Source organism: Ciconia boyciana, chromosome 8 (genome assembly GCF_034638445.1).
Source record: "Ciconia boyciana chromosome 8, ASM3463844v1, whole genome shotgun sequence".
In the NCBI taxonomy this organism is placed as follows: Eukaryota; Metazoa; Chordata; class Aves; order Ciconiiformes; family Ciconiidae; genus Ciconia; species Ciconia boyciana.
In genome coordinates, this window is record NC_132941.1 from 13,729,906 (window position 1) to 13,754,540 (window position 24,635).

At 39.2% G+C, this 24,635-nt stretch overlaps 2 protein-coding genes across 5 annotated transcripts in view; one reads left to right on the forward strand and one right to left on the reverse strand.

Annotated features, from left to right (window-relative positions):
- The window catches only part of DMXL2 (Dmx like 2), an 80,778-nt gene extending 57,753 nt beyond the window's left edge, over nt 1-23,025 (forward strand). Inside the window, exons 44-45 of one of the 3 annotated variants that reach the window (XR_012043693.1) lie at nt 157-270; nt 22,998-23,025. Coding sequence is in view for 1 of the 3 variants with exons in the window: in XM_072869193.1 (XP_072725294.1) it covers nt 157-183 (27 nt within the window). In the remaining 2 variants the exon portion in view is untranslated. Of the gene's footprint in view, nt 1-156; nt 483-7,879; nt 8,668-22,997 lie in introns of those variants that run through there. The other 2 variants (XR_012043692.1, XM_072869193.1) reach the window with 2 other exon arrangements.
- GLDN (gliomedin) lies at nt 576-24,028 on the reverse strand. 2 transcript variants are annotated; one of them, XM_072869197.1, is made up of 10 exons: nt 22,812-23,022; nt 18,735-18,786; nt 16,414-16,431; nt 15,026-15,133; nt 12,666-12,812; nt 11,846-11,977; nt 6,630-6,710; nt 6,423-6,548; nt 5,522-5,672; nt 576-2,127 (listed from the first exon to the last, which is right to left on the reverse strand). In XM_072869197.1, the coding sequence occupies exons 2-10, from the start codon at nt 18,775-18,777 to the stop codon at nt 1,668-1,670; spliced, it is 1,266 nt and encodes a 421-aa protein (XP_072725298.1). In that variant the 5' UTR covers nt 18,778-18,786; nt 22,812-23,022; the 3' UTR covers nt 576-1,667. The 2 variants fall into 2 exon arrangements, with proteins under 2 accessions (XP_072725298.1, XP_072725297.1); XM_072869196.1 differs by lacking the exon at nt 22,812-23,022 and adding an exon at nt 23,478-24,028 and having other exon boundaries at nt 577-2,127.
- Between the last annotated feature and the right edge of the window lie 607 nt (nt 24,029-24,635).

Sequence of the window (24,635 nt, forward strand, 5' to 3'; positions counted from 1 at the left end):
ATCAAAAGCTCACATCCACAAACCATAGCTCTGGACTGTGAAGTTTTGCACTCTTCATAGGTATAGATAGAATTCTTAGTACATGAGTTTTGATGTAATACTAGTTCAAAGTATTAATTATGCTTTTTTTGTTTCCCTCTGCATCTCTCTCCTTAGCATGCAAGGCCTGAATCCTGGCCTTAGTGAAACCAGCAAGTATGCTGAGAAAAGAGGATGCAGCCCAGGCCCAACCATCACTGTATCAAACACTGAAGCTTAGCTGCAGCAGAAGTATTTTTCCAGCACGCTTGCTAAACAAGGTTCTGCAGGCACAGACATTCGCAAATTCATTAATCCCTTTGATGGTGCCTGGATGTCACATAGGTATTAAACAGCTCAGGACAGTTCAGGGTTTAAGTGATACTTCTTTGCTTCTAAGTATTTGGATGAGCTCCATCAACTTTACCAATATACACAGGCAGCTCAGAAATTCAGGCAGGGGTTTTCTGAGAGCATGATTTTGAATTTAGATACACAAAGCAACAGTAGGGATTTATGTTTCAATGTTAAATTTAGAAATCTGAAATACCTGAACAAAATTAAAATCGAAAAGTTCCTATTATTTCTCATGTCTAGCTGTCAAAAATTTGAATGCAAGTGGGCAATCTCTGAATTAAGATTAACAACAAATTAAGTCACTAAGCACTATGATGAATACACACATTCCTGCTCCAGCTACTTTATTTTTCTAAGAATAGCAGCAAAAAAGTATATGCTTCATTTTATGATTTCACTTGTACAGATGAACGTGGGGAAAATTTTTTTTAGAAATATACCTTACTATAACTAAGTATAGTTATAAGCAAGTTATAGTGGTATAGTTTACATGGCAGTGAGGGGCAAGGAAGAGTCTGCAGCAACACAAGCAACTCAAACACTGTTAAAAAGGGAATTTTAATCATAAATTTTACATCTTTTCTTTGATTTTATACCGCATTTCTTTCCACACTCCATTTACGAAATACGATTTCATGTATATTCAATAATGCCATTATTCCCATTTTCCTTGTACTTGGGCTGGATTTTGCTTTTGAATATGTAACAGTTGACTGGACTTGTCAAATTTGAAGCTTTCTGCTTTTTTTCTATTTAAACAACTATTTCCATCCCCATTATTTTTAACAGCTGTATATCTTTGTCCAAAAAAAATGTTCACAGAAAATCAGTGGAAAGGATTAAGTGAAAATGACAAAGGTATTTGCACACAAAAGTTCATTATTTAGACATTTATATTAGACCATAATCACTGACTAGAAAATGATTGCAGATAACATGATTGCAACTGAAAGTTATAAATAGTCTCTGCTGAGCACATGACCACAGAATAACCAATGTACATTAGATATAATTATCAGCTGAATAACAGGGGAAAAAGAAAAGCAAGTCTGTGCTAACTGTGTGCCAGCTGCAATACTGAGCAGCTATTCTTTTAAAAAGATGAGAATGGCCTGTATAATTGAAGTGTGTTTATACAAAGGTGCCTAATCTCCCTTTTATGCACACTCACAAACCACCATCAATGAACAGAATATTATACCAAGTGAAGAGACCCCCATATGTATATCATATAGCTTTATATAATCTATTTAATCAAACATGGCTGCCATACATGACATTTTAACATATATTCATCTGGCAAAATGTACAGGGTATACCATTAAGCTTCCATTCTCCCATGTATACAAATTCTTATCTCTTAGACTGTATGAAAGCATAGCAAGAACAGACTGTGAAGACCGTAACTCAAACCTTGCATCAATCTGCTTCTCTTTCAATAAATCAAAAGCAAAACTTACTGTCATATCCTTAGTATCAGTAACATACATAATGCCACATGCTATGAATGCATTACCAGCCTTGGACTTAGGATATGTAGTATTGATATGCCGAATGACTGAAAATGTTTCTTCATCAATATGTGCTACTATTATATTTTCGTCAGTGCTTGAGGCATATATAATCCAAAGACCCTTCTCATCCACTGCTACGTTGAAATACGTCTTCGAGTTAGCAAACAGGTAGTTACGACCATGATATAAGGCATTTTCAATTAGCAGTGTGCCCAACGATGCTTTATCAAGCCCCAGTCTGAAATGAGATAAAGTTTTCAGTATGTTGTGTTAAAAATTCATTTTTATACACACTGGTTGGTTCAGTCAATTCAGAGTGCATTATTACTGACAGAAGCATTGTTGAAAATACTTGAGTTCAAGGACCATTCTGATGTCTTTTAAGATGAAGTACTCCACTCAAAGCACCTTCCAAAACACTAGGAGAAAATTCTAAAGTAATAACCAATCTAAAAGGTGCACAGGAACATGAACTCGCTTTGTAGATTTCACTTTATTTAGTCTATGAGCTTTATTATCACTAGGATGAAAGAAGCAACTAAAAGGAATGGGTATGAAATAGAATTAGATACCAGGTGAAGGCCCAAACTTGTAAAGTGAGATCTGTACAGAAGTTTGCTTTCTACTAGGTGGGAACTAAAGGGAGAAAATGTGATTGACCAAACCAGCATGAATTCTGGGCAGGTTCACCTAGTCTTAGAGTTCCTCTTTTGAAAACAGTTCAGATAATGCAGTGATTTGCTCAAGTAAACATCAAAGGAATAAAAATTCTACTTTTGCAGAGCCAACATTCTGACCTCATGCTGGCCCCCAACAGGACAGCCTGAATGTCTCATCTCTGATCTATAAAATTGTTTTTATTCCTTGAAATTCCTTAATAGGATGATAATCTGAGGACAGCAGCATTGAGCAGCTAAATGGAGTTCCTCTACTAGTTTAAGAGGGTAATCAGTTACTATCAAGACACATTTGCAGTTAGCATTTAATCACTGAATAACACAGTGCAAAGGCAGAGAGAGTATGCTTTATCCTTTTAAGTAATGCCTTCTGTAATGAAGCACATTTCATTGTCTGACTTCTATCTAACTGTATGGCTCCGTTCCTCAAATAAAGGAAAAACATTATTTAATACAGGAATCTGCTACAGTTCAAGTTTTCTGAAAAGACAGGCTTAATGACAGGAACATTTTAGATCCAGGAACTTACAATAGAAGGAAAAATACTGGAAGAATAATTTTTCTGTGGAAGAGGCGTTGATAGCATATACTGAAAAAATCATCCTAAGAAAAGTCAAGAATGACTAACTAGATGATTCCCCTCAGCTTTTGTAAAACTTATGTCTGCAGCAACTCCGTATTCCAGCAGCCTGTATGTGCAATAAAAAAAAAAAAGGCTTCAAGGCTGGAGAAGATTTCTGAGAAAAGTGTGTCAACCTAGTTAATCTTGTTAGTTGCTTCAACGTTTGTAAATAACCTCATGCAAGGGCAAGGGCTAGAAGGACAGCCCTTAGCAAGAATAGTCACATAGAAATGCAGATTTTCTTCAGGATTTTTTTCTACAAAGAGCCAACAAAATAAAAAGCATCTCAAGATTCATTAGAAATGTGCAAGATCTGCAACACAGAACACCCTGTCTTTTCCTCTTTTATGTGAAAATCCTGAAGGGAGCAGAAAAGTGAGGTTTCATTCCTGAGGTTCTCTTCCGTTCCCCCAGTCAAGGACAGTCTAGCCTAGAACTCCAAATGGTTCAGAAATTCCTTAAGCTCCTGGCACCTTGGGGTAAATGACAAGATATAGTGTAATATTTTCATCAACCGCAGGGAACTCAATCTACAAACACTTTTCTGATCGCTAAGGTGAATGCAGTCAACCAAAAATAACAGAGGTGGGAAAGCATGTTATGAAACAAGAAAGGATGAGGCAATCATAATGTCAGGGATCTGACCATCATGAGAAAACCTGCCAAAGGTCAGACAAACCTAGTTTTACCAGCTTTTAAATATGACAGGAAACTCCTTTTAAATATTTTTTTCAACATTTGCAAAATGAACCAACCAGGACCTCACCTGTTCTTTCCATTAAATCAGTACAAAAACTCCCAGAAGCTTTTCTGCAGCCCAAAATCAAGGACTTCACCGTCACAGAATTCATAGTGCCTCATTCTGTCTGTGCTGAAGGTAAATAATCTTAGAGGGAATAACTGAACAGAAAGGCCATCTGTCAGCAACTTCTTAGAGAGGTTTTAAAAATTCCATGAAGAGCTTGTGTTCATCTGTATGTGAAGGCATTTCCCAATTCCCGGTACCCAGGCAAAGATGAGGAACCTCTGTCCTATCACTGTGTATTGCTTAGACAGAGATGGTCTTTTACAGTTGTATAAACAAAAAGCCCTAAAGATATTTAAAGGAGGTTGCCAGAAAGTGGGCTTGTCTTTGGCAGAATAAATATTATAGAATCCAAGCAGCTTGCTCACATTCTTTGGCATCCAAATGAATATAGGAAGGCAGCACTCACACCTGCTTGGGAATAGACATCAAAGTATAGTAATGTTCTTGGCTCAAACATCAGAGTCATGTAAGAGAACTTGAAAGCAGATGCAATCTTTCACTTGCCCTTGGACTGTCTGTCTTTGGCTCTTCCCACAAGATGAGATTTTGTTTTTGATTTGTATTGTCTGTCTCTGTCCTCTAGAAACTGAAGAGAGACGTAATTCCCAGTTCCAATTCAGGGAGATACATTGGGAGAGTAGTAGGAACTTCTTATTACAAGGAAATCAAACAGTGGAGCCACTCCTCCACAATGGAATGTGCAATTCACTAGGTCGCCATGTCCTCAGCTGGTGCCTTAGTGCATTCTTCTGCACTAGCAGCATTAACTGAACCCCTACCAGCTAAGAACAGTGCTATCCGAGAGCAAAGCATGTGCATCAACCCAGCAAGCAGCTCTGGAAAGCCAAGTTCCAGAAGTTAGCTACAATCATATAACCACTAATCTGTGTCCCCCATACTGCAAGCTGAACCAATTCTTATTCTGATGCATGTAGATGCATAGCTTACTTTAAATCAAATACTTTTTTCTGACCCACAAATTCCTTAGTTCCCATTTCTTTCTCACAATTATGAACACAGCAAAGAATCCAAGTACAAGAACACTCACAGCAATGTAATGTATAATAGAAACCTGCTGGACCCCAGGATAGCCAAAAGAAATATCTGTTGTCACCTCTGCACATGGCATCTTGTTAACCTGGAGGCCCAGTTGTCCTATCATGTAGGAACTACTCAAGTTAACCACTTAGACACGGAGCTGAACAATACTTAAAGAACTGACTGTCACAGCAGAGTAATGGATCTGGACTACCCTCCCAGTTCGTCTCCTCCCACAGCATCTGCACACACAGATAGAAGGCCGGTGGCCCGCATTCTAGTTACAGATTGGAAAGAATTAGTTGTTCTGTTCTGGGAAGAATTCTGAACCATTCCTCCATTCTTCCTATTCTAGACAGGACCAAAAAGAAACATAGAATGGTACAAGGAAAGTGGTCTGCTTTTCTGAGGTTCACCTCTGTCACTCTAAGCCAATGCTCCTCCTTCCATAACATCACTTGCCTTAAGCCAACTATGTTTGACTTACTTCAGAATGACATTGGTTCCTCCCTTTTGATAGTACAGATGATTGTTTTGTACTGCATGACCACATCCATAAAAGAATCCTGTGATGTTAATGATCCTGTAGCTGTCATTCAGCAAGGCATTGGAATTCTCATATTCTTTTATAGAGTTTCCTAAACAAAGGGGAAAACATGAAGAAAAGGACTATCATTTGGTTCATCTAATTTTGAAATCTCTACCCTAAAATTCAATCTCTGCTGAAAGTCAATCTCAAGCAAATATCTGACAGACAACAATTCTATTTGTGTTTTCAGTAGTGATTCAACTTGCCGGAACGTGATAAAATAATCGAGACAAACACCAAAAAAATCTATAGAGGTGGTGTTCAAGGGCCTGCTTCCCACAGACCTAATGGGCCCTAATTCTGAACACAGTTGGTAAATATACAGAAAATATTTCCTTTTTCCACTTAGGTCCTGGAAATTTTCCTGCACTAAATGTAGCTCATGCAGCATCTGATTAATTTTCATGCCTAGCTAAATGAAAAGGCAAAACTCCTAGCTACAATTTAGTAGTAAAGTAAAGTAGTACAATTTAGAAGTAAAGCCATAGGAAACTTTTGAAAGGAAAGAATAAAAAGGCATGAACAACAGGCATTTAAACTTGGATTGGTTATAAAACCCTAAAATCCTCACTATCATCAAAATCTGATGTTGACTCTGAAAATGTCTAAAGATACTACAAATGTCTATAACCATATGTATAGTCAAGTATTATACAGGCAATGCAGAAAATATTCTGAAAAAGATGTGGGTAAAAAAACCCATCATACTTGATTAGAAATATTAGTTTAGGTTGAAGGAATTAAGAAAGCAATGTTAGTATAACACCTGATTTTTGATCAGTGAGTACTACTAGTATACCTGAAAAATGCATGGTAAGCCAAATCCTTTCATCGCTTATATTTGCAGGTTCCCGCATCCAAGTTCCAAATGTTTGCTGCACACTGACAAAGTGAACAGGACTTCCTACAGATGTTATGACACATTCTAGTAGAGAAAAAGCACATGTCCATTATCTGTGACATTAAAACAGTAAGCAGCAGTTAGTCACACTCTGTAGCAGGTTACCAGCTTTTTTTGAAGGACCAGGAGTTCTGTCTTCAGCTTTTCCAGCCAGGGTATCATCATTCGGTACAGCACATGTCTCACCTAGAGTTGAGAGAGAAAGGGTAAAACATGTCATTTTTCTATATTTGACATGACAGATGTGCACATCAGTGACTCCACTAAAATAAAGGAATGATAACTGGGATTTTGTTTCATCTGGGGAAAAAAGCTTAGGTTAGTCTGGTCAAAAAAATGAGATTAAAAAAGACTTGCTCTCAATTCTGCGAAGGAAATGAAGAGTTCGTGCTGGTTTGTTTCCTTTAAGTTGTCAGGCTGACAGTCAGCTTTGAGGAGTAACTAATTTTGCTCAACAGATTTAATTCCTTAGCTGTGAATTTCTGAGTAGGTGCTTAGAAAGACAGAGTTGCCCTTTTCCTTAGATAACTTTAGACAACTGAGATATCTGGCAGCTGGCTGATTTAGCAGTAATACCAAAAATGCTTTCTTGGGAATGAGTGATGGCTAAACTCAAAAGCTTCATGCCCAAAATCTACACACACCAGCAGAGGGGGTGTATTCTGTAGGCAACACTGGAAGTTTTGCTCCTGCTGTTAATGCCCAAGACAGTAATGAAGTACTAACACATACACTGAGCAGATAATGCATAAGAATGCAGGTCAGTCATCCATGCCATTAAAGAAGCAATATGAAAGACTAAGGGAAATTATACACTATATTCCTTACACACATAGAAATGGTTCGCATTAGAAACAAATAAACAGCTGGAAACATTTTTCCCCACCCCTCAACCATTTAAAGAGTAACTGGTTGGGCTTTCTCTTAGCATTTACTGTTAAAAAATGCCTGATTGAAATTATTTATGGACCTTTTTCTATAAACCCAGATACCTCTTTTGCCTTTAAAACAATGCAACACATTTCAGTTTGTTTAGCATGAATAACCACAGAGAACAGTTCTCAGCTCTTTGCTGAAGATATCCTGATTTCATTGTAGCCTTGTTTTCTAATTCCATTCTTAACGTTCATCTCCTTACACATTTCACACGGCTTGACATGCACGCTGAAAATTCTTTTGGACATGCTTTTTTGTTGTTGCCTTCCAATATATTTCCGGGATTTACAGGGCTGTGATGAAGTTTAAATGAGAAAAATAGCAAAAATATGAAATAACTATAAAGTAATGCTGAAAGGGTACTGTGACATTCAGGAAAGACAGGACAGATTATACTGCATTGTTGTTTTCTCTTTTAGGTTATATCCTCTCTTTGTTCATGCAGAAGGAAACTACTCCAAGATAGAGCAAGAACAACACATATTTCTCTCACCCACTTATCTAGGACATTTGGTGATATGACATTGAAAGTTTGTAAGTGATCACAGCATATCTCCAAAATAAGGCATTAACAGTCAATCCAACCATGGGAAGATGAATGCCTATAGCTAGAATCTAGAAATCCTTCTAGATGCCTTTCCAGCTTCTGATCTCAAAATATTGTTGAAATATCTCAAAAAAGGAACCCAGTCAGCAGAAATTATAAGTTGCAATGCACCAGTTAATCTTCTTTTGCTGAGTCTAATAGATACAGTTAACTGAATGAGCAGTTCCCTATACAGTAGTTTATCTAAGACTATAGAATAGTCAGGGACCAGGTCAGTGTTTGTAGTGAAGCTGAGTGTACTATTTGCATTTCAGGATATTTGCGATACTCTCTGAGGACTTTCAGCTGAATGAAACAGAGAGCAACTAAGATTAAAAAGATAGTTTTCAATCAGAGACTTAGGTGAAATGTTCACTGCTTTCTTTCCATCAAAAAAGACAAATATCCTACTGATTACTATCATGAAATATTCTGGGTGAGAATTAATGAAGTTTACAAGACATTAAAACTATTGATTTGGTCTGTCTGGGGAGGGTGGGAAAGATGGAGTGAGGGAGTGTGGAGCAGGGATGTTTTGTTTCTTTTATAATTAGCTAACAGTACCATTGAGAACAAATACACCTGAGCTTCCAACTAATTCTTCTCTTCTCTTAAAGAAATAAAGTTTTACCTGATTCAAAATCTAATTTAAAGAAAACATTCTTGTATTCTTATGTAATAAGTTAATTACAGTTGTAAATCAGCATGTGTATTCTCTTTTCTTCAAAGGGATATGAATATTTAATTACAAAATCTGGTTTATTCTTTGAATTTTGGTAATAAGATCTCACAGCCTACAGACTCATAAACCATAAATGCTCACTGAGGAAGATCTCATCTTTGCAGAGTTATTTGAGTATAACTCCCATTTGCACACTGGGATTTAAAATCCATCAGAAATCCATCAGATAGACTGAAGTGCTTTGGAGGATAAGCTGTTTCAACACTTGAAAAGAGGCTACCTGAGTAAATGGTCCAATTATATCCTGTACAACAGTTCATGTATTTCTGAATTTCAAATAGGATGAGATTTCTGCTCCAGCTATCTACTTTCCATTGTAAGGAGGCTCTTTGGGCGCTGTTCTCATATTTCAATACCCAGAATCTCCCGATTGAGGTTCTTACATGCTACTACAATTACAATTACATGCTATATTAAAAATAAGAGGCCAAAATAATTGATATATGTTCCACCCAGTATTAAATATTCACTGGTTAATAGCATTTATAATAATAATTTAAAAAAGATTTTTCATCTCAGCAAACTGTGCAGAATGATGGTGACATAAAAATGTATCACCCTATTAATGGTGAGACATACAAATTGCTCTGCTTGTTTCACACTTAATAACTGCATGAAGTTCTTGTGCTATTCCTTTTTGGTATGCCTATCAAGAAACTACATTCCCAATTACAAAAGAAACCCCACTTTACCAAACTCTGTCACAGATAGCACTCTTCTTTTCCAGAAATGTGAAAGATTAGCAACTGAGACATCCTTTGCTATTCTTTTATAGGATCACTCTGACCTCCCTGAAAACAGGCATCTCAGCTGGGAGGAAAATTCATCCCAGAACTGTAGGGGTAGCAACAGTCACTGAAAGTCACAACCATCTCGAATGCAATACTATCCAGGGGTAAGAGACAAGGACACCCAGATCCAGTATATGGACCCAAACCCAAAAGTTTGCTTCCATTCTCAAGCTGGAGTAAGCTAGAAATACAATGCTGTTCTTGCACCAGCTTCTCTTTGCTTTCCATAATCAGCTAATACCTTGAACCAAAATTTTCCAGTTATCACAATACCACAATGCTTGTAGAACCCATGGTCCTGAGCATCCAAACCACCAGCTCTTCTCATCTTCTACTGCTAATTCTGCACTGGCCAAAAAAAGGCTCTCCTCTTCCAGTATGTAGAAATTATTTGAAATGCAAGTCTCAAAACCAGATTTTTTTTGAAAGAGAATTTTCAGGAATGTATGATAAAAATTCTTGGCCAAAATTTTCAAAAGTCCAGCAACTTCAGACATCCATCTTGAAAAACTTTAAAACATGGCTGCTGATTTTCACAACAAAATGAGTAAGAACATCCTTGATTTTCAAGCACCAGCCTTCCCAACCACACACACTCCCCCCGCCCCCATGTGCCTGAACTTGCACTGAAAAGCATTAGAAAAATAAAACCCTCATTTAATACTTCTAATTCAAAACAGAATTGTTTAGAGCATTAGAGAGATCAAAAATAACAGATATTACATTTTCTTTTCAATGCTGTTGAAAATAAAATTGATTACAAAAGTTGCAAATACTTTTCACAGAGAGTCTCAATGTCCCTGTTAACCTCTTAGAAGCTATTCCCACTCAAACATGCAAAAAGAAATTCAAGCCTATCTGAAAAATCCAGTTTCAAATGAAATTTTTCTATTATAAATATAAATATGTGTAAAAATATAGTAAGAAATTTGTTTACTATAGAAGGTTTCTAGAATATTAATATAGTCTTTGGTGTCACGTTGACACCAACACTTTATTCCACAAAGTATTTAGCTATTATTAATACATGTAAACCCATATAAACTTCAGGCATGGAAAAATATGCTCAGTACACTACATCTGTCAATGCATTTACAAAATACACTGTTTAAGACAGCAGAATACTTCCAACCAGCCACCTGCTGGAGGAGGAGATATATCCCAATTAACTTTCTCTAGATGTGCTCCACACAGCAGAGGCAGCGCTTTACTCATTAAAAAACACACATGAACACATGCATACACACACGTGGATTTTATCTGATGCACAACTTTAATCTATTTGAGAAAAAGATCTTCTAAAACATGGATAGAAGTTGTGACATGAAACACTGACATGATTTTTCCACAACCCACAATATCATGTTCAATCCATGAGGATTTTCTGGTATCCAGCACACCTGAAAATCACACCAGAGATATCTCATGGCAAACTGTTAATTATGTCAGCACCCTAACCAGTGACTTAAAAAAAAAAAAGTGTAGCAGCTGCTACACTTCAGCATACAGTCTATGACCTGGCAGTCTGGATACTCATAATTTGATTCTAACAGTATCTACTGTGCCATTTGCAGCCACAGTTTGAAGGGAGTCTACTCTGTCTTTAATTTTTCCTTTCTGAATATCAGAATTAGCCATATATCTCACCAACACAGCCACAGTAAAGGAAAGAAAAGGGATTCACGATCCACCTGTCATTCAGGATACAATAATGATAAATAGCAACAATGGAAAAGAACTCAAGATCACCCTGCTCCAAAACTTACATATTCAAATGGACACAAAGTCTCTGAGAATCCTTTTGTATTCCTCCAGCTTTTAAAAGTCTTAGCTGGTTCAAGCTTGCTTCAGTTCTGCCAATGACCAAGCAATTTCATTTTGTAGAATACAGTGAAATGTAGGCTGGTTAACAGCTGTTATACTTACATGTAAAATTAAAATTCAGCATTTAAAAGCTAAAAATTTCAACTGCATTTCTCTTACTTTCCAAATATACCCCATCTAACAGAAAACACCACATGTAAATACTTTGCCTGAGCATTAGCTTAGCACAATTAAAAGACTAATATTATAGTGGAGATAGCTTGCTGCCTTATCCAAATTATATTTCAGCAAAACACCTAAGCACATGCTCAGCTTTAAGTTTGTGCAGTTTTACTGATGCCAGCAAAATTAAACACATGCTTACTGTTTTGTGAGACTTGGAACAATGAGTTTAATCTTGAACCTGTTTATAATACTAAAAAGAATGCTGGAAAGAACTAACCTGTGCATTTGCTGCTGTATATGTTCTCCTGAAGCTGTGCTTTACCTTTACCTTTACCTTTACGTTTTCCTGGAGGCCCTGGGGGTCCAGGTGGGCCAGGGGGCCCTGGCGGTCCAGGTTCGCCTTTTGCACCTAAGTACAAAACAGAGTACAATGTCACAGGCCCTGTCAGCAACAGGTAACCTGTAGAGAACTGTACCTGTCCACATGATGGACTTTGAGAGATCTCTAAAACAGCCTCTCTCTTCTTAAGAGGTTTCTGCATACAGAAATGTGGTGCAATAAACGCACTGGGATGCTGTTTGTTAGAAGGTGAACCGTACAGAACTTCACAACTTGTAGGACATCAATGCAATTTATCTGTTTGGATTACAGGCACATTAGAGAGTTATAAAGCACAGTTGCCTTTTACTTTCTGTATTCTAAGACTTCAACTTCAGAGGCTACAGTGCTATAATTGTACACAGCTTATATTTGTGGCTGCTTCATGTATTCCTGAGTGGAAATCTGTCCCTCATTTTCTAATAGAAAAATAAATCTACACTGCAAGAAAGACCAGGAGGAGGTCAACTGCCTGGAAGTGTACCGAAAAGGGTGGAATTCATGTACATCTCAACCCAAAGCCCAAGCAAAAAGTTTTTGTGAAGACTTGCATTAAAAAGAGAACATAATCTCCTGGGCAGAGCAATACTCAGACTTCACTGTAGAGAACATGGTTGGTCCTACTCTTGCAGATCACATTCATGCTTCAGAAGCAGAGTATATCTTTTTCTGTCAAGTACACTGTTGCAAGAAAGCTCCTAAGAGCACTTCTTCCTACCTTCTAATATCACATCATTGTTGGCATCCCCCTTTTCACCCTTTGCTCCTCTTGCGCCTTTTCCTCCTGGCATACCATCCTTGCCAGGTAAACCCATTTCTCCAGGTTCTCCTTTCTGTCCTTGATCCCCTTTTGGTCCTGGTACACCTAGAAATAAAAAGCATTTCAGTACCAAGAACATTGTTCCAGTATTAAGCATCAATCAATACATTTTTTCAATACGAAAGGCATTCACTCTAGTTGTTGTTTTCACCTGTATTAAACTGGGTAGCTGTAATTTGTTCTGATTTCAAAACAACGTTGTAACCTAATATGCAGGGAAATGGTCTACAATCCTTTTGGTGCAAATAATACATTCTTTACCTAGTGATCTCTGAGTTTTGAACTTGAAAAATACAGACCTGGGCCTCATTAACACTGGCTGGAGAATTTCTGGGTAAGGAGGGATACTAAGGAGAGACGTGAAGTAATATATTTATTTCACATTTGTAAGGCATTAAAGAAGGGCATTTTCATGGTCCTTCTAGACTTTTTCTTAAAGTAGTTATGCACTAACATTACAACACATATCACATTTTTAACATTTTCCACTGTCCCAACAGAGCATAGATACAGCTACCTAGTAACATTTTCACATGGCTGCTATAACCCTCCCTCTACACGTTAGAAACATGATCAGTCCACATACTTTTTGCGCTTGATCGTGTAGTAAAGTAACATATTTAACAAGATATTCCTTTGTCCTGTGTGATTTAGTTTTGCAGTAAGGAAAACAATGGTGTGTTTGTACAACAGACACATCAAAACCTTGCACCCTCTACTTTTGTGGCAGTATTTTCTTGCTTTGGGAGAGAGAAACATAACAGTTGTACAAATAGAAATGTCAGTGTTCTTGCAGGCATAGGTTTCAAATAAATTACGCATTTGTTAATACTTGAGAAGAAAATGCTTGTTTTTCTGCTTGTGGTTTTACTATTTAAATTGATTTTGTGAAATCAGAAACAGAATTACAGTTTTGGGGTGAAACCTGAAATGTGTCTTTGGCACAATTGCTACCCGACTCTCTGAAGACTGGTTCTCATTTTCATTTCCAATTTTAAAAATTCATTGAGATACTAAAGTGACAGACCATGTAGTGTCTCAAGATATAATAGACAATTGTTCCACTTGTACCTGCCAGCAAGCCCACATGGCTAGGTGCAAAATCCAGAATAGTAGATGGACCACTATAAATACCAACCTGCTAACATCAGCCTGTCTACTCATCAACATACCCCTCCTCTTCTCTACCCCCTCTCAATTCTACCATTCTGATGCCCTTTTGTCTCCTTACCCTCCTACCATGCACAACCTGCTGCTTTCTCTCTCTGCCTTGAAGGCACCAATTATCCACCAGCGCTTGCACATAGCTATTGTGCATCAGATAAGTCAGTAGGTAAGCCAATTACTGCTTTACAACTTCACAGTAGTTTACAGGCTCTGAGCACAGTAACTGCCTACCTGCCAGTTCAGCTCCTGCGCGGTGACCTGTTGAATCTAGCATGCCAGGCCTACTGCTGTTCTCTGCAGTCAGCCTTTGCCCTGTCCCATCTCCCCACGTGCTGATGAGCTGGACAGCTAAAAGAGAACAGCACTTCTGCTGCTGGTTCTCTCTGTTCTTAGAAGAAACATGTCGTGGTGAAATCAGTACGTTAGGCCAAATAGTTTCCTCGACCAGCGTGGAAAATTGCTTGTGGGCTACACAAAGCCTATGGACTATTTAGCAGAGCTGCTCTATCTGTGTCAGCTACATTAAAACAGTACCTAGAGACCCTACTGCATTACAAAGTTTATCTGAGACTAAAAAAAAGCCGTTCCAAGAGTTTCCAACTTAAATGGACAATACAGAAAAGAGGAAAAATATGGAAATATACTTCTCCTGCCATAGTTATTATGAATCTGGAACCAAAACTGTGGTAATATATAACAACTTCCACCCCCAAACTCGGGCTTTCTTTTTTTAAGACATCTGAAGTCAAAGGGCCATTATGTTGGCAGGTTGAGGGAATGGAAATATTCTTACAATAACAGCATTTACTAGCAACTTCAGAATACTGAGATTCAATTAAATGCATTCAATAGCTTTAATTTGCAATATTCTATAGTGTATGTATACCATCTTCCTCACTGTGGAGTAAGTCTGAAGTAATCTACCAAAGCTTAGCATAAGACAATGATTGCTACAGAATTCTGTTAACATGCAACTTCTTTGTAAACACTGAAACCCTTCTCCCTGTACAAAGGTCTAAAAGTAACTACATCTGAATATAACAGTAAGAAAGGATTTCTTTTTTAAACAACCACCAAAAAAATAAATATACCTATTTTTCCTCTTTTTCCATTTATTCCTGGTTCTCCCTTTTGTCCTGGTATACCTGGGACTCCATCTGATCCGTTGTAGCCAGGCAATCCATCAAGTCCAGGAGGCCCTGAACAAACCAAACAGCATAACTGAATTTTCACTGTTAAATGCAATTTATCCTTAAATCTACTCTGTGTACATATAGTATGTTTATATGTGTGTGTGTATATATAATCCTTAGACATACAAAATCCAATAATTGGCCATTATGTTCTCCATGCCAATAGAGTATCCTCCTCAAAAAAAAACAAAAAAAAACAAAAAAAACACAAAAAACAACACAAAAAACCAACCAACCAACAAACCCCACACCACAAACCACCAACAAAAAACCTACCACCAAACCAAAGCAAACAATACAAACAAAAACCACCCAACCACAATAAAACAAACAAAAAACTATGAAACCAAACTTAAAGGTAAGGTGCTTGTTTGCCCTGGCCTTAGCATAAGGAAACGGACTGAAATGAATACTGGAATACTGCACACATTTTGCATTAAGGCCAGCACAGATCAGTCTTTTGGATTCGACTTCAAGGACACACACAGTGGAACTTATCTTGTTTCTGAATTTGAACCCATCCTGTTTCTGAATTTGACAGTGACTATAACATCTTCCACAAGCCACATAAGCTTTAATGTTGCTTATGATATCGGCCAGACTAATCTAACACAAGAAAAGCATTTACCTACTTGTCCAGAATACTGTAGTGCCAAACCATGACTGGTTGATACAGAAGACATCACTCCCTCTTCGTCGCCATTTGAACCCCCACAAACAAAAAGTACCTGATACTTTTCTGATACAGAGAATTATTCTAAGCAGACCCACAGCTAAAGAAGCACAGAAAGAAAGCAAGTAACCATTCATACAGCCTAGCAACCACATGAGTCAGAGCAGAAAGAGAGAATTAAATAAGAAAGGAGGAAAAGTTATGGGGGAGGTAGGAGGAATCAGTAACCAACATTTTTAAAGAGATGTTTTTAGTGTTAAATTATAATATCAGTTTACTTTTATATATATATATATAATCTCATCTCTTCAGCTAAATGCTTCTTAAACACTCTTAAGTCCATCTGGTTTTGATCAAATATGTTTTAGCAAACGTGAAACTATTCTATTCCCTCCACTAGAAAAGTATAATGGCTAATACCTCCCCCTTCTCAGAAGGGGCATGAGTTGACCTAAATATAAAAATTATAAAGGCAGGCAGTCATTCAACCCTCCCTTGTTTGAATTAGCAAAGGAAGACTAGTCTATAAAAGATACATTCTACATTTCAACATTTTGTACCAGCAACTGTTTCAATTACCCAAAAATGTTATGCAATTGTCCAAGTATCTTACCTGGGGGACCCGGGGGGCCTACAACAAGAACAAGCAAAAGAACACAAGAAAGAAGAAATGGTGAGTTTAACCTAGCAAGAAAACAAAAATCAATTGCAAATTGAATTGATTAGCATTAGATCAGAACAGTAAAACGGGAGGAAAGCCCCTCAAATTTCAAAATGAACACCTATGGATTTAACTGCTCTGTATTATAAATAACGATTTGAGCATTAGCAGAAACTTGGACTAACTGAAAGAGTATCCTTAAAAGCAATTACATATAACATACGTTTTGCTTTTTGCAAATTTCAGTTGATAAAGGTTTGACAAACAACCACCTCTACAATGCGACCTCACTGTCAGGGGCTTGGGTGCCTTTACAACGCCATGGATGCAAGGCATCTAACAATCATTACGTTTCCTTTATAGAAGTGTTCTCCAAGATCCTGTTATAGTAGAAGAAGAATAGCTTTACAGTACTGATGAATGTCACAATTACAAATCCTGTTCAAAACACACATTAAAAATACATGCTCTACTTCTCTGTGTTCTACTGATATTTCATTGCAGTTCAGGATTCAGACTATTTAAATAGGAAAAAAAAAAAAAAGTCTTGTCATTCCTATTAACTACATCTAAATCACAAATCAGGCTTTTCACATGTAATTGTTCTCCAGACTGGACCAAGCTCCCCACAGAACCTGGCTGGTATTAAAATTGGACTTGCTTCAGTTATTCAGCAACATGTAATACAATAAAATCTGTCTGTCTCTCTCTGACTTAGTTCAAGTATAGGGCCCTTAATGAGAAGAAAGCATAGCAGGCAAGAGTAAAGCAAGAGTAAACCAGAAAATGTTTCTGTAACAAGATTTATCTTATGTGATCCCCAATACACATTTAAAAATAAAACAAACCAAACACAAAAAACAAACAGGAAAAGCAGGTTAGGAGAATACAAAGAAAGGTGGTAGCTGCAATTAAAGAACCAAATTAGTTCTGTGAACATTTTTATCCAGCCAACAAAGTACTGTCTTGTTTCAACAAAACTCTCTACAACAGAAAATAACAGTAATTACTAGAGTTCCCTAAAGATGACAATTTTCACCATTAATTAGAAAGCATTATGAGTAAAGTGAAAACCATTTTATAATACCATTACAGCAATTATCCCTGTTAATCAGTACAGGCAGTAACATCAGTTAACATCTTTCTGCCAATTTTCCAGTAAATGACCATTTTTTCCACACTACAATGTTACGCCCATTAGTGCGTTCAGTTATTTCCTCATCTCAAAAACTGAGGATCTTGATTATCCTTGTATAAGCATAAGATAAATATGAAAGGTGCTTGAAAAGCAGCAAATGTCAAAGGCCTATAGCAGAGAAAGCCAGTAACAGAGACAAAATGTAATAGTGTCAAGAGAGCAAAAAGGTGCAGGGGCACCAAGTAGCATGAATTCAGAAGTCTGGAGCCCAAAGAAGCAAACTTTTAGGTTGTCTGTGGTTCAGCCTCAGTTGCAATCAGAACTGATCCACAATTTCAGAAGCAGTATTTAACATCTGTGTGTACTATGGTAATTCTCATTTATGTTGTAATCAGTTGAGCCAGATGGATCTTATAGCCATTTGAAAATACAAACCAGACAGCAAGTGAAGCATTTTCTTAAACTCCTAAGAAGTGGCTCATTTCCAGTCTTCTCATTTCCAGAAAGAACACATGACTCAGTCTGTTATAGACTTCAAAGCTGGACCATGGCCCTTAAATTGGCTACTACCTGACATTCTCTTCACCAAAACACATAGAAACTTCTCATATCTTCTCTTGACCCAGCCATCAGCTGTTCCACCTCCTCACTGGTAACATGTGAGACCCAACATCCTGTTACCGTGGTCCAATGCAGGGGAGGCAAACACGTTGCTCATCTAAGTCCCACTACTCCACAGTAGTTACAACAATGGAAGCAAGTTTCTACACCCTTTATGTTCATCCCATGTTAGCCTTGAAGTGGGGGGACATACACAAAAATACCACGACTAAACCTCAACTAGTATTTTAAACACCCAAGCCTATAAGATTTGCTTATGAAATTACATGGGAAAGAAATAGCTCCAAGTAACATCAACTGAGCTCCTTAAATTCCAGAATTTATAGTAAGTAGGTACAGATAAGTCCCAAAGTAGCACCTATTATTTTTTTAAATAAATAACCCAATTGATATGTAAATTCTGATAAATAGCATAGTTCTTTGACGTAGTCATTGATGTCAAGTTCTTTGAAAACACTGTAATTCTGTATTCCTGAAGGTAACACAGGTATAACGCTGAAGGCAGTAAACATACCTGTTAAGCATATCCCTTTTGTGCTGTTACATAAATCCACCATCACTCGGACCTAACATTGCAAAGAAAGTAAAGTTGAAAACAATGCACGCCATAAAAGTATCTAGTTTACTTTGCCTACCAAAGTAATTCCAAAAACAAAGATACAACTGTCCACTCTGCGCTTATAAGAATAAACTATTTAGAACTACCTTAAGATTGTGACACCATCCATCTCTTCAGGCAGTGATTCTCTCATAGGAATCTGTTCAATATACCTCATTTTAAACCTTACTGAAAACATGACGAAAATATTGGGCAGACAACTCCATACATTATTTAGGCATTAAAGTTCACACATTACTGTAAAACATGTGTGGTTGTCCATCCATTGACTCTATCAGTGGAAGGTATTAAAAGCCAACATCAGCCAAGAAAAATTACATTCAATTTTATTTTATATTCGTATCAAATGATGGATACTTTTCCAACATAGCACATCCAGCAAGAAAGATGACCTATGTTCCAAGTAAGCGATTTCTTATCTTGGAATAACCAAGATGTGCAAATTTGGAATGGACCTTCATCCATTCAGAATACTGCATCCCAATAATGACAGGCTTTTATAAACACCAGGCTAGAAGAGACATTCATACAGATGCTTTTAATTTAGAGTAGACTAAAATTTATCAATTAAAAAGTCATCTTTACAAAATACATGGGTTTTGGCTGGGCAAACATGCACGTTACATGTCCTGCATGCTGAAAGTCAACACTCTAAAATGTTTTGCAACTCATCAAAACATCCAGCAGAAATGAGAATATTATGAACATGAGCACTGGAAAGTGCCTCAACTCTTTATCAGAAAGTCTAATGTTTATAGTCAGAAAAGAAAAAGATTATTATTTTAGGGCTGTGCAATATATGCTAATTTATGAACATATTTATCCAGAGTTGCACATGTATTCATCTTTGTCCAATTACTCTATTTACAAATAATGGAACGCACTAGTCCCGAAAGACAGAACAAACAAGTGCAAGTCAATCTGAAAGGCAGACTGATGTTTAACCCTAGCAAGGTTATTTGCCACTGTCTTACTTTTTCCTTACTTTTAAAATTAATGCATCATTAGCTTAAAGTGACAAATATAATAGACTCATATAAAGGACAATTATTTTGATGGCAAGTATTCTTTTGGTGCAAAATCAAAACCTATTTGACTATGGATTTCAATTCTGTCAGATACATACTGAGAATTTACTGGATTCCAGACTGTACTGGAACAGCTCTTATATTCAGAAGTTTTAGACTCAATTTAAATTAGGTGAGAAGAGCTAACTGGTTTTGAATATCAGAATTTGCTTGTTCTCTCTCCCCTCACACCCCTCAAAAACATTTGGCTTCTACCCTGTAATTTGCAAAATCCACATTGTCCATGTGTGCTCTAATTCAAACTGCATTTTAATTTACAAAATTAAATTTGTTGAGGTTGCTGAAGTGATTACAACTTGTTTTGGGGCCCCCCGATTATCTCAGCAGCATTATTTTTACCAGTCAGTGCAATTCAGGTGACAATTAAAAAAGCATGGCACTCAAGAAGTGAGTGTGTAATAGCAAACAGCCTGCAACAGAACCTCCAGCTTAACTATGAAAGATGAGTACACCAGTCACCCAATCAGCCAGCATCACCTTTGCCATGAAGAAAAGCTACAGATAAAAGTATCTTATTTAAATGCTAAAAGCTTAGTTTCCTCATTAAAAAAGGGTGAAAAAAGAAAAGAAGAGACCCTAAACTATGAAGCAGCTACTCAGATAATTAGATATCCATAAGCCACCACCTCTTGCACTATCTTAAATCTCACTTTCAAACTTACTGCTCAAAAACTTATTGGACTGTTACCCTCTCATCAGTCTTTCTACAGCAGCAGATTTGCCAATTTCCTGTTTTTATTCTCTTACAAAATACATATATATATATATATAAAAATACAGAAGTAAATAAACAAAAGGCACAGAACCAAAAATACACTCACGCTATCAAAGCTAAAATATGACTTTTGATGCCTAAAGTTGCTTCAAAGATTCTTGAACAGTGACCACAACAGATCTCCCCTGACCAGTGGCTGTGTAGAGCAGTCGGGTATTAATAACTGTAGTACCGCTCTGCAGAAATCTCTGCCTCCACTACAAGAGAGATCCTGCTCAGGCAAAACCTCCATTCAGGGCCCACATTCAACAGAGGCTGGAACATCGTTCTAAGGCCCGTCAATGGAGTAGGGATCATCTCACCAACTGTAGGGAACTTTGTCTCATGCTACAAAAGCGTTCAACTCTTCATATTACATTAGTGGGAGTTAGATACAAAATACAAAAATGCAGGAGTGGGAGGGGGGGTGCTTGAAAAATTTTTCTAAGGGCTTTTTCCCCTTGAGCAAGTGGGTCTGCACACAGTTACACACTCTTCTGAGCAGCAGCCAGAATGAAAAATATTTGATGGAAATTTTGTAAGAACAAAAAGGCACAAAACCCCCCCAAGCAATTCCCTGCAGGATACATGCATTTACATGAAGCACATCGCACACAGCAGTAGTCACAGTGCTGATTTAAATGGAGGAGCTGCACAATGAACAGTCTCGCCACACGCTATTACAATACACACCGTGCCACTCGGTGCTCCTTGGAGAGGGCAATAAAATTCCTTTAATCCGTATGCGCTACCTAATGACAGCAGAGTAGCGTATTTAATTGCCACTGTCAAAATTATCTAGACATCCAGCTGCCACTAACGATGGACACCTGAGCATCTAACACTAAATGGCATTAATAGCATTCAATCCCTGTCAGGATATGAATGTTTTCTCTCATAATTTTATTTGTGGATCCCTTAGACTCAAAGAAGTGGCTCTTTGGATGGAACAAAATGAGCTGTAGCTGCCAAACACAAAGGTGATTTCTTAAAAGAAACAGGAAAAAGTTTTGACTAAATGTTTGATGAAAAGCTTAGATACTGCACACAAAAATATTTCAGTGGGGCAGCAAATTTTTTAACATGACCTGATTAAAAAAAAAAATCTAAAGAAAACATACTGGTTTTTTCCAATCTTTTTGTATATGTATCTAGAAAGTAATTTAAATTTTCCGATTTGAAATAACCCTGCTCAGTAACCGTCACTTGAGAATTATGGTTCCAAAACATAATGATTTACATTCCACTTTGACCTAAAGTAACAATTAATTTTTTTTCTGAATTGCCAAAGAGTTGAAATATGTATTATTCATGTTATTTTTAAGACCATTTTGAGTACAAAACCATATGATTTTAAGACTTCAGGAAATTAAATGCTCCCATAAGATGCACAGGGTCCAGTGAAAAATGCTGCTACTTTGGTAAGTGGAATTAGAAACTAGAACTGAATATCCAATAACTTTCAGTTTTGTGTCTCAATAAAAAAAGATATTCTTTGAATTGTAAGTTTTGTGCTGCAAATTCTAAATTCAAAGCACAAGACTTAAATGTCCTTAGCTAAAAAAATAATAATTATTTATTCTAAACCCCCAACCAACTGCATTATCAAAACTCTATGCTACGAACACCTATGCTCTACGGTCTCATTTGCTCCAATATTAATGGAGATGTTATCACTGTAAAATCACCATTGCAATGGTTTATGAGTAAAAATGCCAGCGGAACATTACCAAAAAGGTACTTTCTGTAAGTAATTTTTTAAACCCGTAATATTAGTTACAATCAGTAAGAGCTTGAGTCAGCCTTTTCCGCTTTTTTTGGGCCTAGGCCTGCAATCCTTACTGGGACAGAATTTCCACTGAGGTTCCTTCAACAGTAATATTTTTCTTGTGTTTCTTCTGACTTGGAACTTTTCAAACTTTTTCAACCTATTCAAAATTTTTCAACTATATGACCTGCATAATTTTTCGACTATGTGACTCAAGCTCCTACGGAGCAAGGATAATCTTTTCACTAAAAGGACATACAGTTCTCCTCTTCTGACCCATCAAGTACTACCTTAAATTTAAAAGGTACTGAAAGGGCACGATCAATTTCAAAGAAATGTGATGGTAAAATAATATCCAGTACCTCATGTCGAGATGCTGAACGGCAGAAAACACATGGGGGGTTCCGTTAGTGGTGCAGAGATTTAGAAATCTGCAACCTTGGAAACTGGAAGGCTGACTTCTTATCACAACTAAATTTTTGAGGTTTCACTAAATCCACGCTACTAAAACGACTTCACTCCATTGGTCTATGTAACTGTCGTTGTAGAAGTTTAATCACAGCCTGTGAGCCATGCGGCCCATCAACCCTCAAGCCCTCAGCACTCGCAGACGGCAGCAGGCACCTACTGCTTCTCAGGCGCTACGCTGCCCGAAGCATCCAGGAGGTATTCTGGCGCTGCACGACCCCTGCGGCAGCAAGAGTGGGCCAGGCCTGGCAACGCAGCGCGAACGTCCGCGCCGCACGTCCAGCGGACTCAGCGGGCCGAAGCTGGGACAAGCCTCAGCTCGACCACCCGCAAGGCCCCCAGCCCCGGGGCCGGGTCCCCACCCTCCCACCCGCGCCCCGGCCCTGCGCAGGCCGCCGGAGACCCCCGGCGGGCGCCCCGCCGGCCTCGCCCCAGCAGGAGCCTTCCGTGGGCAGGGCCCCAGGGCGAGCAGGGCCCCAGGGCGGGCAGGGCCCCAGGGCGGGTGCCCGCCCCCAGCCCCGCCGGGACGGGCCGGGCCGGGCCGGGCGCCGCCGCCCTACCGGCACCATGGAGTAGGTCATCATCATGAGCATCTCCTCGTTCTCGGCGCGCACGTGTCCGTGGGCGCGCTCCCCGCGACGGCTCCGCTTGCTGCGGGCGGCCGCGGGGGGCGCCGGGCCGGGGCCGGCGGCGCCCAGCAGGTCCCGCCCGGGGCCGGCGGCCGCGCCGGGCCGCGCCGCCTCCAGCTCCCGCAGCGCCGCGCCCAGCTCCCGCCACTGCGCCAGCAGGAAGAGCGTCCCGGCGGCGCTGAGCGCCGAGAGCAGCCCCACGGCGGCCAGCAGGCACCGCAGCGCCCGGCCGCCCGCCGCCTCCATCGCCGCGGGCCGGCTGCGGACGGGCGGGCCGCCGCCGGCGGGGAGGGATTTATGCCTCCCGGCGCCGCGGGACGCTGGCGGGGCGGAGGGGAGTGGCGGCGGGCCGGGAGCCGCCGGAGCGGAGGGACGGGGCGCGGAGCCGAGCCGAGCCGAGCCGAGCGGGGCGGGGGAAGGGACGAGGCAGGGGCCGGGGGCGAGGGGAGGGAGCGCCGCCGAGCCCGGGACCGCGGCCCGGGCAGCCCGGCCGCCCCCTCCCGCAGCTGGGCTGGGCACCTCGGGGGCGCGTCGCCCCCTCCCAGCAAAGCCGGGCGGGACGGGGAGGCGGCTGCGAGCGTTTCCAGAGGGGAAGGCCTGGGACAGCCCTCGGCTGCCTCTGCCGTTAGTCACGGCATACTTTTAAACGGCAAACGAATTGCACATCACCTTTTCCAGGTATCAAGATTCTCGTCAGCTGCGTTCCCCGAAGCTGTGATGCAAGCAGTAAATGAGACCGCGTAGTAAAAATCCCTCCTTTATACATGTACTGTCATTCTGCAGCTCATACAAGCTCTCTGCTGTTTTAAGAACATCGTATGTCATTCACTAATAACATTTTACCTGTTGCTTTAGATGTTCATGCACGGACTTTTCCCAAATTATTCCTGCCAACCCTTCTGTCGCATGGGATGGATATCTTTAATACAACCAGGTTTGCTCCCGTTTAATACATAGTAAAGGTAAATGAATTATCCGGAATTTCACGGTTGTAAAGAACAGCAGAATTTGACCAAATACGAAGACTTCATGAGGAATATGAAAGTTACTAAACTCAGAACATTTTTTAGAGAAGCTGTTTAAAAAGCT